At 39.2% G+C, this 17,986-nt stretch overlaps 1 protein-coding gene across 8 annotated transcripts in view; it reads left to right on the forward strand.

Annotated features, from left to right (window-relative positions):
• FUBP1 (far upstream element binding protein 1) overlaps nucleotides 1-17,986 on the forward strand; it is a 41,723-nt gene that overhangs the window by 17,463 nt on the left and 6,274 nt on the right. For all 8 annotated transcript variants that reach the window (XM_073357270.2, XM_073357269.1, XM_073357275.2 and 5 more), the window contains 5 exons: nucleotides 218-378; nucleotides 1,625-1,779; nucleotides 1,869-1,948; nucleotides 5,953-6,081; nucleotides 7,167-7,241. In XM_073357270.2, the coding sequence (XP_073213371.1) occupies nucleotides 218-378; nucleotides 1,625-1,779; nucleotides 1,869-1,948; nucleotides 5,953-6,081; nucleotides 7,167-7,241 (600 nt within the window). The remainder of the gene's footprint in view (nucleotides 1-217; nucleotides 379-1,624; nucleotides 1,780-1,868; nucleotides 1,949-5,952; nucleotides 6,082-7,166; nucleotides 7,242-17,986) is intronic.

Genomic DNA, 17,986 nt, shown 5'->3' on the forward strand with positions numbered 1-17,986 from the left:
TGGTTTGTGTGTTTTTGGCTGGGTCTCTACTGTTTACAATATGTCAGACCCAAGGAAATATTTTATTTTTTTGTATACCATGTGTAACTGAAAAGAATAGGTTATCAACTCTGTAATTTAGTAGTTTACTTACTTCCTTGTAGATGGCTTTTGCTTATATCTTATTTAGTATGTAAGTTAAATGTCTTGCCATCAAAGGTGGATGTTTTGATTACAGGTGGTGAAACTATCAAAAGCATAAGTCAGCAATCTGGGGCTAGAATAGAACTTCAGAGAAATCCTCCACCGAATGCAGATCCTAACATGAAGTTGTTTACTATCCGCGGGACACCACAACAAATTGATTATGCTCGGCAACTTATAGAAGAAAAGATTGGAGTGAGTATTCGAAAAGGCATTTTTACTTGCTGTAAAGGCCCCCGGTACACTCATCCCTTATTGCTTCAAGATACAATTGAGATAATACAGGAAGTTGAACTGAATGGCTGAGGCTGTTTTCTATTTCTTCCCTCTTTTGGGTTGCTTGTTCAAATGTTATTAACTGGTTGATAATAACTAAAAGTTGTTGTTAATCAGCATCTGATTGTAAAATGAGACATGTAAGCATAATCACAGCCTAATTTGCACTCTTGATGGTAGTCTGAGAGGTGAAGGATTAAATGGGAAGAAGACAGAATGCAGTTTTTGCTGTTCTTGTTCTGTGGATAATGAAGAATTTGACAGCCTAGGAGACCAATTTGGGTCCACTAAACTATTAAGTTTTTTAAAAAGCTACATTAAACACTAACTTATTTCTTTACAAACTCCTCTTACTCTCTTCAGGTAGATTTGTTTCAGTCATGGTTCATAATGTAGTCTTGCTGCTTTTTCTATTTAAATCATTTTTGTTTGCCTGCACATAGTTATAATTTCTTCTTGACTTTATTTTCACAGTTTTTGTGCATCTGGAATTTGTAATTAAGTATCTAAGTATGCAAACAGTGAGCAGTTGGACTAAAAAACCTGTATTGATTTTCATACAATGCTCAGAATAGTTCATGCATAGTTTGGTAATGTTCTTTTTTTGCAGAGAATTGAACTGAAACAATATCCTTTGATTAAAAGTAAAACTTTTCACATTTAATTTTTCTAAATGAATTCTCTGGTTGAAATGAAGAATGACTTGTTTTATATCTTCATATCTTCGTTCAGAACATTCATATCCTCTGTCTTTTTTTTTAATCCTACTAGTAAAGTTTAAGCCAGTGGTTGTCTAATTACTGTCTCTCAATCATCAGTTGTACATGAACATAAAGACTTTTCTGGTGGTCAACAGAATGAAGTATTTTGATTTTTTGAATATCTTGATACATTAAACCCGCTGTTGTTGGTTATTAGGAGAGGTTGTCCATAAACAGTGTGGGTGTTGTAATGGCGTGGTCCTTGAGAACCAAATCAATGGGAGGAAGGCATTGGAGTGCTAGCTAGGAAAGAACTCCTAATGAATCAGCGCTTGGAAGGAAAAGTTTAGAGAACACCTGGGTGAAACCTTTTAGATGAGCTTCTATTGGAATTCAGACTTGTGTTTCCGGTGTGTGAAAACATGGGGGTCACTCTTCCCCCGCCCACTTCTTTCCTGTTATAGGGTCCAGTAAATCCTTTGGGTCCACCTGTTCCTCATGGGCCCCATGGTGTTGTTCCTGGCCCACATGGACCTCCTGGACCACCAGGTCCTGGCAATCCTATGGGACCGTATAATCCTGCTCCTTATAATCCAGGGCCTCCTGGTCCCGCACCTCAGTAAGTAACACTTCAGTTATCTTATTTTTTTTTTCAAAAGGTGATTCTCAAATTGGATTTCATTGTAAGTGGCTCTTTGTCTTTTACAGTGGCCCTCCAGCCCCATATGCTCCACAAGGGTGGGGAAATGCCTATCCACACTGGCAGCCACCAAATCCACCAGATCCAGGTAAGAAATTCAGTCTTTTTATAAAAGGTTTTGTTCAGGCACACATTCAATGCATGATTGTACGTGGCCTGCTTTTAAAAGTGTGTTTTTTCTTTTTATTTATACGAGTAAATCTGAAAAGCTGTTTCTCCTTGGAATCTACTTCATTGATACCCACTTTGAATGTGCACTTCCACATATACCATGTGTTGGTGGTGAATTGTGGAAAATCAGTTGCCAGAAAAACAGGACTATGCTTTCTTCTTGTTAAGGAAAGCATAACATTGGGGGCATGCATCCCAATTTCACTTCAATTTTCCTAGTCCGTTGAATATCAGAATTATTTACAGTGTTGAAGTGAAGTTTTCTTTTCCCATTAAATTCACTTTCATTTTTGTCTTTGTGCCCATTTTGTTCAGAGAGACCACTATGTCAGATGCATTCCTCTGACACATTATGCTTCTGTGATCCTCTCTAACAAATAGATTTGGGGTTTTACATTTGACCATTGTCCCTTCTAATTTATTAGTGAACATGGTTTCTTACTATTTCTGCTGTAACAAAATCTTTTCTGAGTAAGTAGTGTTGATCCAGATGAAATTAAGCCCCTTAAATTGCTCCAAACTTCCCATGTTTCTCTTCCCTGTTTTGAGGGGTGGGTATTCTTCAGAACTTTCAGTCCCTATTAATTCTAATTTAATTAAAGTTGTTCCGGATCATCAGGTTCTGGGATTTCATTCTCAGTACTTAATTATTTTTTTCATAATCTATTCTGAAGTCCATCCTCTTTTAGAAATCTTCACCTGAAGAAACTTTGAAAATAATCACAGTCTCTATTTATCATCGTTGTATTGAGAAATTGGTGATTTTTTTGTAGGGTTGCTCTTCCAAGTGCAAATATCTTAAATTTTAGGATAGTGATGCAGTATTTTCAGTTTTGCATTGCCTTTTTTAAAACCTTGGGCACATGTTGTTTGCAGAATATTTACATTTTGGCAGAGCACAAATATGATCTTGAGGCTCTGTTCCTGCTGTACAAAAGATTCATCAATAATCCCAGCTAGTGCTAGTTGAAAATTCTTCTCTCAAAACCACTTTTGAATGAAAATTGGATTTTTTTTTAGAAAAGAAAATTGCTTCTGTGGAAAAATGCCAGCTTTCAATTGAAAAACCAAACACGAGTAAATGGGAATATTTTTCAATTTTGGCTGCAATTTGAAATGCTGCTGTTTTATGGGAGTTTCAAGCTACATCTACACTAGAAGCAGTGCAACATTGTAGCTGCACTGATGCTGCAGTGGTTCTGGTGATGATGCTCTTAGCTGACGGGATAGCTCTCCCGTTGGCCTAATTTCTCCACCTCCCATGAAGGGCAGTTGGCAAGAGAAGCTCGCCTGCCAACATAGCGCTGTCTAAACCGGTGCTAAGGTTGGGCTGAGTGACGTAAGTTATACCGAAGTAAATTCTAGTGTAGACAAGGTCGTAGTTTATCTCGTTCCCTTTCTGGACTGTAGATTCTGGGCTACGCTACAGCTGGGGACACCTATGATGTGTGGATCAACAGGAGACTGTGGTGCAGTTTTGGGAGATGCAGTCTAACCAGGAGCCTGGTCTGTAGATAATAGGGGCATGAGGTTCTTTAAAACTTAAATTCCATGAGTCACTACAGCATTTCCAAATCGAAATTTTGTTTTAAACCAAAAAAAAAAAAAAAAGGCGGGGGGGCTTTCAGTTATTCACCAGAAGTCAACATTTTTGGCGGTGGGAGTCCATTTCTGACCAACGCTAGTCCTGACCCAGTAATTCTAATGATGGAGAACTTTTGGCCATCTCTGCTGTGAGCAGAGTTCTTTTTCTTCATTTTACTGGTCTTTGTCAAGCATTCTTCAAATTCTAGTTTTCTGACATCTGTAACAGCACTGGAGATGCACAGATGTAGTAATTCATATAAAAATATCCCCATCTTCAGTTCTTTAAAGCAGAGCTATTCAAAGTAATTTCTCTGTGACAGTTTCCTTTGATGGGGCTAGAGAGCACTGTAATCAGTTTACATCTATGGGTAGCCCAATTCTTCAAACTTTCAATAAATTAATGTGTGAACTACATGGGAGTGCAGAAGCAAAAGAATGACAAACCTTGATCTTGGTGTTTGTATTCTCTCAGTAAACATTCAGTATTCAGTCAAGGAGTGACTCAGTATATAGTTAGGGGTGGTATTAGGATGGTTCAAGTGTTAGGTTGGTACTAGCGTAGAGATCATAGGATCAAACTGAAATTTTGTAATTGATGAACTGTACTATAATAGTATCAGCATTTTAGAATAAGTAGGAATCAGTGGACCAGATCCTGTCCCTTGCTTTGCACTGTTCTGCAGCCACAAAGCAAACTAACTGGCTACACAAGAATTCCCCTGGTACTGGGGGAATGCCTCGATGGTAGGGCTGGCATAGCAGCTCCTACACTACCCCCTTTCAGCATCCCTTTCACCACACCCTCCAAAAAAAAAAAAGTTAACTCTAAGTTGTTCCTTGGGACCAGCCAGGTCAGAGATGCTTGTTTGTTTGTTTGTTTGTTTTTTGGGGGGTGGGGGGGGTCTTAAATCTCCTCCCTGAGATCTGACCCAGTGTTTTAAAATACTTAACTTTAAAATTTATATTTAGAACATGCTGTTTTAGTGCTGTGTGCATTTTCAGTATTTGGCTTTCATTTTCTTTTAGTAATGTTTTATTGTTTTCTCCTCTGCTCTACCCAATTAGTTCTCTCCAGAGCACCTATGTAATTTTTTCCATCTGTTCAGTTTGTGGCGCTCCCTCACTGATTTTGTCCATGGGTGCAGTTTCAATCATCCTTTTCCCATATGCTTAGTTCTGTCTTGAGAATCCCAGTTGTAATTTTTTTTTTTGCCTCCAACTCTGTTGATTAGCCACCCATGTTCATAAACAGGTATCCATAAGCTTCAAGAACACACACCCACATTTGCTGCTGAGCCACATGAAGTTTTCCAATCCTTGATGTACCTGAAAGCTTCTTTTGCAAACTGGTGGTGTAATTATCTTCATGTGGTTCAGCAGAAAGAGTAAATTGTTCCTAAAAGGTGAATGTGGATAAATGGGAGAACCAAGAGGACTGGAAGCAAAGACATTTGAGACTCTAGCTATAATTAAAAATAATGGATGGAAGGGAAAGAGATGATCAGATATGTAGAAGGTAGGTGTAACAGTGGTAACATGGTTTACACCTTCTAACAGCTAAAACTGTAAAATTGCCTGATATTCATAGCTATGCAAGGATGGGCATTCAGGATCTTGGGACACTTGTTGCATATTCCAAGTGATTAACACTGTCTTTAACCTGTTTTCCCTGTTAAAAATTAATTGCAAACTTATTTAAAAGAATGAAACTCCTTTGCTAAAACCATCTCACTATATCCATACTTACCCCCAAAATGATGCTGTTAGTGTGAGATTACATTGGGAAAACTTTTGTTGAAATTCTGCAGAGTTACGTTGATCAAAACAAAAAATGTCCATGTTACACTGCCATGGACATTTTAAATACAAAAAAATTAAAATCTTTGAATTCCTGAACCACGCCTCTAGCAATGTAAATTGTATAGTTAGGCTACTAAAACACCCATAGGTCAGCAATATTGTACAAAAGTACACTTCGTAGCACATATGTAATTTACTACACTAAACACCCAGCCATCCCCCATGACAGATTGTGTGCTGTAATACGAAAACTTGACAATGAAGTTGACTTGGTTAATGTGATAACCTTAGCTCAGAAATTTTTTCATAACTTCCATTTTTAATGTATTTGTGTTTTAGTGTAACCAAATTCAGTTGATCTTAATGGGTTAAAATGAATTACAATACACACATAGCTACGGTAAAAATTAAGTATTTCATTAAAATTTCTCAGAAGACAAATTAGGAATGCCAGAAAAATTCTTGATCTGTAAGAATTTTTTTTTTACAAAGCCTACTGCTTACACTATATGAGAGTGATGGTTTATTTCTCAGGTAAACCAGGAACAGACCCCAATTCAGCAGCATGGGCAGCTTATTATGCTCACTACTATCAGCAGCAAGCACAGCCGCCACCTGCAGCCCCTCCTGGTGGACCACCTACGACCCAAACTAATGGACAAGGTACACAGATCAATCTGTTACAAGGAAAAACTGCTCATTATTGAAGGAAAATAGTGGACCACCTAGACTTTTATCCTGTAAATGTTGATTGGGTTCTCCCATACAAGGGCTAATTTATTGCAAATTAGCCTATTGTGTTGGAAAAACCTTACTTCTAGTGCCAAAACTTTAAACTTGCAGCTTTGCTTCAGGTTCATGAGTGTTAGGGATAACCTTTAAAATGGTGGCAAAGAGTCCTGTGGCACCTTATAGACTAACAGACGTATTGGAGCATAAGGTTTCGTGGGTGATACCCACTTCGTCTATAAGGTGCCACAGGACTCTTTGCCGCTTTTACAGATCCAGACTAACACGGCTACCCTTCTGATACTTTAAAATAGTGGTTCTCAACCAGGGGTACCCATATCCTGGGGGTATGCAGAGGCCTTCTAGGGGATACATTAACTCATCTAGATATTTGCCTGGTTTTACAACAGGCTACATAAAAAGCACTAGTGAAGTTAATACAAACTAAAATTTTATACAGATAAAATGAGAAAGTAAGCAATTTTTCCATAATAGTGTGCTGTGACACGTCTGTATTTTTATGTCTGATTTTTGTAAGCAAGTAGTTTTTTAAATTTACAGGTGCAAACTCAACTGATATGTCTCATTTAAACCAATATGGGAGTCCAAGCACAAAGTCATACCAGTTTAACTAAATCAGTATAAAATCACACCGTGATTTATATCTGTACAACTTTGTGTGTGCACCTGGTCTAAAACATTTTAGACTGCAAGTGGCATTTGCACAGTATGTGAGTGTTATAGATTTCTTGAATTCTTGAAATTTAAAGTATTAAGTTTTGAACTAATGATTATGTACGGTTTTGTTATTTTAGCATTAGCTAGTAAATAAGCTTATTTTTATAGTGTGTTGTAGCAGATTAATTGCATTCATAAGTAAATTATATGTAAATATTTAAGCCATTTTTTGTTTCAAATTAATTAATAGCTGGATGCTTGGAAATGTTAGTATACAAATATTTTGTTTAAGTATATAACTAAATTCATGCATTATTTTATTTTTACTTCCTATAAATCAGGAGAACAACCAAATCCAGCACCAGCAGGGCAGGTTGATTACACCAAAGCTTGGGAAGAGTACTACAAAAAAATGGGTATGTTATTCATTTTTGGTTTGTTAAAAAAGTAGATCTTTGTAAGGGGAAAATGGTGTTTACGTTTGATTTGGCAGAGTTTTAGCAATAAAAATATAACTGTTTAATGCCACAGTCAATTGGCTTAGGTTCTTCTATTGTAGTAATTGAGCACATTGTGCCAGGAAATCTTACTGTAATTAAAATGTTATCTTTTCATTGTGCTATCAGTTAGCAATGGGCAGTGTTCCACATTCGGGGAGGGAAAGTGTATATTTCTTCTTAAAATTCCTTTACTCCCTAGCTGGCATTGAGGAACAGATGTAGAAGTGTTTTTTTGGTTTGTTTTTTTTAAGCAAACATGATTTCCAAAGAAACTACACTGTGTAACATATGAAACATCCCATATTTAATTATTGAGTGGCAAAGTAGCATTTTTTTAATCTTTTTCAACTTAAATACAAATTTTTAAAAATCTTCCAATATTTGGAGTTCATTCTTTCTTTTATGTTGCCTTTGGGAATCTGGAAATTTGAAGTGTGTTTTATAAAGTTGTTGTATATCTTCCTGGTTTGGAAGTTCGTCTGTTTAACATTTGCTCTTAGATGACCACTTTTATGTCTTTTTATTTTTATTATTGTCTTTTGTTTAGTCTAGTTTTTTATAACAAAGCTTGCTACAAATGAATGCCATTTCTATAGGTTTTATATGGCATGTCATATTTTTTAAATCTGTTATTAGTTGTGCAACAGCTAAGTGCTATAAACTAAATCCTACAGCTAGTGCTTGTTCTTAGCTTTGACTAGTTTTTTAAAATAAATAAAAGTGAAACTTGTGGTTCTTTGAAGGGATACATGTTTCACTTTGCTGTTCAGTTGTCAGTCATTTCTTTATTTCTCCTTTCTTCAGTAAAGAAGGAAAATTTGGCACCGATGTGTCAGACCTGCCAATAGGTGCTAATTCACTTTTCTGGGTCATGACCTCTTCTCCCATTTTGAACATAATCTCGTTCATGAGGCTCAGCCATATCCTTAGGCATACTGCAGAATTCCTGCTTCTGGCCATGCAAATAACAGCAGCTTTGATTTCTCACTTTTTCCATTATCATACTTGTGTTTAAAAAGGCAGACTTGGAGTAGCAGTGAGCAGTATTTCTCTTCTTTTCAGTCTTCATCCAGGGGCAGTTTTTAGGGGCATGGTGCACCAAATTAAAGCACCCATCAGTCTTCTTTACCTCTATTTCTTCTTTTCCTGAGCATGATGCAGTTGTGACCAAATGGAGCAGGTGAACCATTTAAGAGGTCTTCCATCTCCGGAGGGGGAGTTCTGTCGCAATTCTCCCAGCCTAAAAGCACTTTGCCAAAAATGGGCTCAGATTCTTAACGTTGGTTGGGCTTTTCCATTCTTTACCTTAACCGCTCAGACTTCTCTTCAAGGGTGAATCAGTCCTATTCAGATCCTGTTTAGTGCCTGTGAATCTACAGTCAGGTCAATGCTTGCTGATCATGGATTTTTCCCATTAACTCCTTCCCCATTGGTCCAGTCCACGACTAAGGCAACAAGCTCGAAAGTCTCTTCTCACATTCTTAAAGTGATAATTGCAATCCTTGTCAAGAAATCTGGTATTTATTCTAACTTGGTTTCCCTCCAAAGGAGGATCTAGGCTCCTTCAAGGACCTTTCCCTTCATTTCCTTACTAAGTGCATATCAGATGATGAAGGGCACAGGGGCCCAGAGCATGGTTAAGTCCTGAAAAAGGGACCAGTTCTCAGATGGGGGAGAAAGATAAGGCAAAGAATTCCAAAAGGGCAGAACAAAGAGGAATTCAATAGTTCGGAAGCATTCCAGATCCTTATCCTTCTCTTCTAGCTCCAGCTGTAGTTAATCTCATGAAAGGAGTACTCTTGACTTTAAACCTTTGTAACCCTGAGCTAGAGAACCAGAAGAGGTCATTTCTCCACAGACATGTTCAAGGTAATGGGCAAGAAAGGTGATTTCCCCATTGAGATCCATCCAAAATGGAGGATGAACAATTGATATCCAAGGGCAAATATTATTCAGTATTAAGTCAGAATTTGCAGTTCCCCTTCTCTTTCTTCAAAGAGGTTGTAAGGGAGGAATGGGAGATCTCTGACATGGGGAAGAGACTGTCCGCAACACATTATGCTCTGTAAGCTTTCAAAACCCCAAATGCTCCCACGTCGATAGTTGCAGTGGTACCATCCGTTGTAAACTGTATAGTAATTCCTGGCAGGAAGATAGAAGCTATCTTTCATAGGGCCTGGGAGCTACTCTGGTAATTACATATTTCATGAGAGCAAATGCTTGCTGCCGCCCCCCAGAGCCACAATAAGTTTTAAGTTTGTTATGAAGAAAGTTATTCTTAGCTATTGTATTCATAGTGATGGGTAAATAGTGATGGGTCCATGATTTCCATGAGGTTAGCAGCAAGGGCCATGGCTGCAGACTCCATGGCCAAACACCCACCAACTCCATCTTAAACACAAGACTGCAGATAATTACACTTTGCAAATTCACCATCTCAAAATTCTTAAGTGGAATCCTTTTTGAGGAGAAGCTTGAAAAGCTGGTAAGTGACAGTTTGGACAAACCAAATTACTTGCTACCCACTCCAGCAAAGTCAAAATGGCAGAAGTTATTTTCTTGCTATGAACAACAAAGATACCATCTTATTTCAAGAATAAAGCCTGGGCATGAAATGCCAGGGAGAAAGTGCCCATTTCCTGATCTGGCTTTTCCTCCTTTCAGTCATACCATCAATGTGTCTGTAAGAAAGTCTGCCTCTGCCCAGGGCTAGGAGGCAAAATATCGTGCTCTTCAGACTCATGACTCAGACAGTGGGTACTAGAGAGCATAGCAAGAATACTTTGGGGTTGTCTCCTCCACATTCTTCTTTCTTTCTGTCTCAAACCTTGAAGAGTAACAAACATCAATCCATACTGAATAACACATTTATTGCAAGTTGGGGCAATAGAGCTTGTCTTTTTAAGACCAAAGATACCTCAGGGTCTGCTCTATTTTCATATTAAGCAATAGATCAGGTGAAGTCCAGATCATCCTAGACATCAAGAAACTGAACAGGTAGCTGAAGATTAAAATACAGGGCACTCTTCCAGTATAGCAGCAGAATCTCCTGCATATGACCTGATATTGCTGGATCCTGACAGAAGCTTAACTGCTATCAGCAGTTTATCAATTTCACCTACCAAACTGCCAGTGCAGAGTATTGCAATTAGGTCTATCCTCTGCCTCCAGATTTTTGTCAAAAATAATAGTGGTGATAGCAAGACTCTGGACTGTAGGAACTCATATATACCCCTTGTTAGGCAACATAGTTGCTTAGAAGTTGATAAATACAAGGAGGGCCAGTGTGTTCCTGACATAGGAAAAGCATGACTAGATTCAGGCACTGATCTAAGGCATTACGTTGTGGAGAAACACCAGTCCATCCTTACCTGCAGCTCCCAGGTCTTCTGGTCACATGAATATATACAAGACTGCATGTGAGTTTCAGGAGTTCCAGGACCATTCAAACAAGACGCAGAGGAAAATGAGGATGCCATCCACTGTGATTGTCCCTCTGCTGGTAGAAACAGGAAGTCCATGTGATGATAGAACCTTTTCTTCAGTCAAGAGGCCAGCCTTTTCCATACCACCAGCTTCCTAGGGATGAGAAATCAGGTTGGCTGTTCTGGCAGTCGGGCAACACAATGATCATTACGTATATAAATCAATGAGGGAGTGCAAAGAATCTCAAGTCTAAATGCTTAAGCATGAATTCTCCTATTTCAATCAAGATCAAAATAAAAGGATACCATAAAACCAAAAAGTGGACTAAGTTTTCTTCAGGTAGACAACCCAGAATGGGTTGAATGAAGAAGTATTCCAGCAAATATCCAGAGAGCCAAGCTATCCCTCATATAGTTATATTTCCATCCAATTGGAATGGAAAGTTAAGGGAAACAGACCAAGGTTAACTGAGGATATGTTCTGGTTCACAGAGGGCCTAAATGGTTTCTTTGTGTGCTTCCAAGGCCCCATCCCTTCCACTGTAAGGAGAAGCAATTAAAAAGATGAAGGCATAATCATTGTTAACACAGATTGGACCTACTGGGGTTATCCTAACGGTCTTATTTCAATTTCTCACCAATTAGGATGCTCTGTTGCAGATCCTGCTGCAGAATCCCAATCTTGACTACCTGAAACTGACAGCTTGGTTATTGATCATCAAGTCCTAAATAGGATGGGATGTTCATCCTAAGTAATAAACTCTTCTAGCCTTTCATCTTCTCTGCCTACACACAAATTTGGACAAAATTCTTTCAGGTGCTTGGAGAGAGACCCTAGGAAATCAGAAACTGTAGTTCTGGATTTCTTTGGTCTGAAATCTCCCACTTGTTTCTTTTTGTCTCAGCATTAAATAGTGTTATAAGCTCAGATCGTTGAAATATTAAGCAGGTATTTCAAGATTCCATAGGGTAGTACATCTGTCCAAACCAGCAGTCAGACCCATCCTCTCTTCCTGCAGATCTACGGATCTGCAGTCTTCACAACCTATTCACTGAGACGCAAGATGTAAATTCCATACATTTTCTTTACAGAATCATGATTCCGGGTTGCAATTATGTCAGCAAGAAGAGTGTCTGCTCTTAGAAGGCACAAGCTTTATTATTTTTTCCACAAAGACAGTCACTTACTATTCCAGAATAATTCCCAGAATCAGTAATTACAAAGGAACTTTTTTCCATACATCGAGGGAGTTCATTACTTTAGTTTTACCCTAAAGAGCATTGCACATTATGAGTATGAGACGCATTCTTAAATTTTATCATCGTAGAATCTTCTAGTTCAGGGTGTAATCATTGCTTTCCTTTACCTTCCGTACCTGGGTCTGAAAATGTCTAGAGTTTTCAAAGTCAAACTCTGCATCAGCGAGTTCCAAAGATAAACCGTCTGAGTGGATCAAAGCCCATTCAGCATGCTCTGCAGTAACATCTTGGCAGATGATGAAGCATCAGCCACCACAGAAGAATCAGAAAATTTTCCAATTGATCACCCATTAACATGTTTATAAAATGCTTGACCTTAATTCCTGTTCAGAAGCATTGTTCAGAGGTCCCCAAGTATCATACTAATACTTAAGGAAGGAATTCCTCTCTTTCCGTATTGCCCACTACAGCCTAGAACTAAACTATTAAACTAAAAAAGAGCCACCATGGCTTAACAACCATGTAGAAGAAGCAGTGAGAGATGAAAAAGGCATCTTTTAAAAAGTGGAAGTCAGATCGTAGTGAGGTAAATAGAAAGGAGCATAAACACTGCCAAATTAAGTGTAAAAGTGTAATTAGAAAAGCCAAAAAGGAGTTTGAAGAACAGTTAGCCCAAAACCTCAGAAGGTAATAAACACAATGTTTAAGTACATCAGAAGCTGGAAGCCTGCTAAACAACTAGTGTGGCCCCTGGACAATCGAGATACAAAAGGAGTACTTAAAGACGATAAAGTCATTGCAGAGAAACTAAATCATGGAATATCAGGGTTGGAAGGGACCTCAGAAGGTCATCTAGTCCAACCCCTTGCTCAAAGCAGGACCAATCCCAAATTTTTGCCCCAGATCTCTAAATGGCCCCCTCAAGGATTGAACTCACAACCCTGGGTTTAGCAGGCCAGTGCTCAAACCACTGAGCTATGAATTCTTTGCTTCAGTCTTTACGGCTGGGGATGTTAAGGAGATTCCCAAACCTGAGCCATCTTTTGTAGGTGACAAATCTGAGGAATTGTCACAGATTGAAGTATCGCTAGAGGAGGTTCTGGAATTAATTGAGCAACCTAACAGTAACAAGTCACCGGGACCAGATGGCATTCACCCAAGAGTTCTGAAAGAACTCAAATGTGAAATTGCGGAACTATTAACTATGGTTTGTAACCTGTCCTTTAAATCAGCTTCAGTACCCACTGACTGGAAGATAGCTAATGTAACGTCAGTATTTAAAAAGGGCTCTAGAGGTGATCCTGGCAATTACAGACCGGTAAGTCTAACGTCAGTACCGTGCAAATTACCTGAAACAATAGTAAAGAATAAAATTGTCAGACACAGAGAAGAACATAAATTGGGCAAAAGTCAATATGGTTTCTGTAAAGGGAAATCCTGTCTAATAGATTACTAAGAGTTCTTTGAAGTTGTCAACAAACATGTGGACAAGGGGGATCCAGGGGACATAGTGTACTTAGATTTCCAGAAAGCCTTTGACAAGGTCCCTCACCAAAGGATCTTACGTAAATTAAGTTGTCATGGGATAAGAGGGAAGATCCTTTCATGGATTGAGAACTGGTTCAAAGACAGGGAACAAAGGGTAGGAATAAATGGTAGATTTTCAGAATGGATAGGAGTAACTAGTGGTGTTCTCCAAGGGTCAAGTCCTAGGACCAATCCTATTCAACTTACTCATAAATGAGCTGGAGAAAGGGGTAAACAGTGAGGTGGCAAAGTTTGCAGATGATGCTGAACTGCTCAAGATAGTTAAGACCAAAGCAGACTGTGAAGAACTTCAAAAAGATCTCACAAAACTAAGTGTTTGGGCAACAAAATGGCAAATGAAATTTAAAGTGGATAAATGTAAAGTAATGCACATTGGAAAAAATAACCCCAACTATACATACAATATGATGGGAGCTAATTTAGCTACAGGTAATCAGGAGAATGATCTTGGAGTCATTGTGGATAGTTCTCTGAAGACGTCCATGCAGTGTGCAGCGGCAGTCAAAAAAGCAAACAGGATGTTAGGAATCATTAAAAAAGGGATAGAGAATAAGATAAAATATCTTATTGCCCTTACGTAAATCCATGGTACACCCACATCTTGAATACTGCGTACAGATGTGGTCTCCTCATCTCAAAAAAAGATATACTGGCATTAGAGAAGGTTCAGAAAAGGGCATCTAAAATGATTAGGGGTTTGGAACGGGTCCATATGAGGAGAGATTAATGAGGCTAGGACTTTTCAGCTTGGAAAAGAGGAGACTAAGGGGGTATGTAATAGAGGGATATAAAATCATGAGTGGTGTGGAGAAAGCGAATAAGGAAAAGTTATTGTTCCCATAATATAAGAACTAGGGGCCACCAAATGAAATTAATGGGCAGCATTAATTAACAATAAACTTGTTTATTAAAACAAATAAAAGGAAGTTCTTCTTTACACAGTGCACAGTCAACCTGTGGAACTCCTTCCCTGAGGAGGTTGTGAAGGCTAGGACTATAACAGGGTTTAAAAGAGAACTGGATAAATTCATGGAGGCTAAATCCATTAATGGCTATTAGCCAGGATGTTTAAGGAATGGTGTCCCTAGCCTCTGTTTGTCAGAGGGTGGAGATGGATGGTAGGAGAGAGATCACTGATCATTACCTGTTAGGTTCACTCCCTCTGAGGCACCTGGCATTGGCCACTGTCGATAGACAAGATACTGGGCTGGATGGACCTTTGGTCTGACCCAGTATTGTCCTTCTTATGATGTTTAACTGGTGGGTAAGTAATTGTTAAGAATAACAAAATTGACTGCTTCTCTGGGACTTTGCCTCCTCCTCTTAGTCTGGCTTCTTTGAGAAGTCTTTCATATGCTTCTACAATGGCCTCTTCAAGGTGCATGTGTATGTATAGTTAATATAATCTAATAAAGCATTACTGGTAAAAAGTTTCAGTATGCTAATTAGAATTTAGTGTTTCAGTACAGCTTTGGAAGGTGGAAGGACTCATCCTGAGTGAAGGGACGTGACGAAGCCCCAGAATTCCATTATTCCTGTGGGAATTCTGTGCCAAAAAATTAAATTTTGCACACAATAATTTAAAATTCTGCAAACAAAATTTCCCCCAGGAGTAGAGAGAAACCCCTACGACAACCCAGTTCCTGCTTCTTTGTCATCGTCTTCTCTTCTCCTCCCCTCGCTCCCCCCCAGCACAGCCAGGGGGCCCAGACATTCATACCTCTTTCCCCCAGAGCCCTGCTGTGGGGCCCTCCCTGGCCCAGACACTCTCACACCACCTCCGCCCAGACACTCACACTCCATACCCCCACCCTCCCCCAAGGCCAGCTGCAGGTGCACATCTCCTCCTCTTCTCTCTCTTCCTCTCCCCCCACCCCCAAGACACTCACAGACCCTACCCTCCTAGAGCCCGGGGAAACCCTGGAAACCCTCCAGTTCCCTCTCCCTCCCCCCAGCCTTGTCTTCTATTTGCGAGCGAGCTGGGTTTTGCCAGGTCCAGCGGCTCCTACTGGTGGCCAACATCTCTACAGCCTATTTCTGTGGGGGGACAGATGGAAATTCTGCACACCCACCATTAATTTCTGCAAAATTGTGCAGTGGCACAGAATTCTCCCAGGAGTAATTCCATGGAGTAAGCTTGAGCTGTCTCTATTTGCCAGAAAAGTAGTCTAACCCAGATCCTTTCTGGACCTCTTCCACAAAGTAAGTCAGCAGATAATAAATTCGATACTGGTTTTGGTGTGAGTTTTTGCACTCCATAAAAATAAATTTTTCCTTTTCCATTTGGGCTTCTGGAGATGTGAAGGGAAGAAGTTGGAAAGTGCTTTGGGATATAACTATATACAATAGCCAGCTCTATCTTGTATTTATACAATTCAGAAATTGGAAGCCTTTGCATGGTACCAATACACAATTCTGTACATTTCAGCACCATACTTTAACTTTCTTTTTTCTTTGACCCGTATCTAATACAAAATCTCTAGCTATAATTGAAAGTAGGTATGTGAAAGCAAATTTCTTGTTGAAGTCACCAGAAGTATCTATTTGACCACAATATTGGAGGAGGGTAAATGCAAATGGCATGTTACAAACTATATAACTTCAGCTCTTAAATTTGCATTTGGGTCATAATTTACGTTTTCTTGATCAGGAACAGAAGGTAAAGCGTCTCTTCTGTCTACACAATTTGATCAAGAGAAAGTAGAATTTTAAATTTTCTTACAGGAATAAGTGGTATCGACTGTGCTGGTTTTACCTCACTAATATGATAATGACAAAAATCACTAACCCTTAGGAAAACTTTTAATATCCAAGTGTATGTAAACTGAACACTGGCTGATTTTGCTCCAGTGCTGTGCCAGGGAGAAATTTTGGTTATCAGGAGGTGTGAATCCCTCCTTCTGGGAGCTATTAATAGGAGAGAGGCTGTGTCAAGAGATCAAGCTATGGGGATGGAAAGGGTTCGCTGGGGAGCTGTAAGGAGTCTTATAAAGTGAGCCATGTTTAGGAATAGAAGACTGGGCTTCTGGAGATGTGAAGGGAAGAGTTGGAAAAAAGTTACTGCATGCAATAGAACAGGCTACCTCATATTTACAAAATGTAGGAACTGGAAATCTTTGCATGGGGCGTACACCCAATGCATTTGCAGAAGAAGTTTGGAATAAACAAAAGAAAAACAGAAGGGATGTCTTTCACTCTGGTACTTCCTGTAAATCCTTTGTTTCTTATTTTACTATGTTTCTAGCTGATTTGTTTCCTCAGAAGATCCAGGTTTGTTTAAAATTTTTCACTCAGTGAGCAGGGATCAGTTTGAGTTGCAGGAACTAAAGTGTTTTCTTCTTTTTATTTTTGCAGTTTTCTATTCTCCCTTCATGTCTCCCAAAATAATAAAAAAAAAAATCTAGGAACCTTACACACCTTGTTAGCCAAGATTATAAAAATTAAGATATATCTTAATGTATCGGAGTAGCAGCCGTGTTAGTCTGTATTTGCAAAAAGAAAAGGAGTACTTGTGGCACCTTAGCGACTAACCAATTTATTTGAGCATAAGCTTTCGTGAGCTACAGCTCACTTCATCGGATGCATACTTTGGAAACTGCAGAAGACATTGTATACACAGAGATCATGAAACAATACCTCCTCCCACTCCACTCTCCTGCTGGTAATAGCTTATCTAAAGTGATCACTCTCCTTACAATGTGTATGAAAATCAAGGTGGGCCAATTCCAGCACAAATCCAGGTTTTCTCAACCCCCCCACCACCACCACCACCACACACAAACTCACTCTCCTGCTGGTAATAGCTCATCCAAACTGACCACTCTCCTTACAATGTGTATGATAATCAAGGTGAGCCATTTCCAGCATAAATCCAAGTTTAACCAGAACGTCTGGGGGGGAGGAAATAAGGGGCAATAGGCTACCTTGTATAATGACTTAGCCACTCCCAGTATCTATTTAAGCCTAAATTAATTTGCAAATGAATTCCAATTCAGCAGTTTCTTGCTGGAGTCTGGATTTGAAGTTTTTTTTGTTGTAAGATAGCGACCTTCCTGTCTGTAATTGCGTGACCAGAGAGATTGAAGTGTTCTCCGACTGGTTTATGAATGTTATAATTCTTGACATCTGATTTGTGTCCATTTATTCGTTTACGTAGAGACTGTCCAGTTTGACCAGTGTACATGGCAGAGGGGCATTGCTGGCTCTCAGTGAGCTGTAGCTCACGAAAGCTTATGCTCAGATAAATTGGTTAGTCTCTAAGGTGCCACAAGTACTCCTTTTCTTTTTGCAAATACAGACTAACACGGCTGTTACTCTGAAACCTTTGGAGTGTTGTGGCCCTTGAATGTCAGTTGAGATGTCCCATTGTCATGCAAAAAGGTGGTGGTAATAATAGGAGGAGTTAGGGGTTTCTGAATTCAGAGGACTTGGAAGGAGGAAGATGTCAGGGGCATCCTTGACCTTCCTTTCAAATAGTAATGTTATTGG

This window comes from Lepidochelys kempii, chromosome 8, assembly GCF_965140285.1.
Source record: "Lepidochelys kempii isolate rLepKem1 chromosome 8, rLepKem1.hap1, whole genome shotgun sequence".
Classification (NCBI taxonomy): domain Eukaryota; kingdom Metazoa; phylum Chordata; order Testudines; family Cheloniidae; genus Lepidochelys; species Lepidochelys kempii.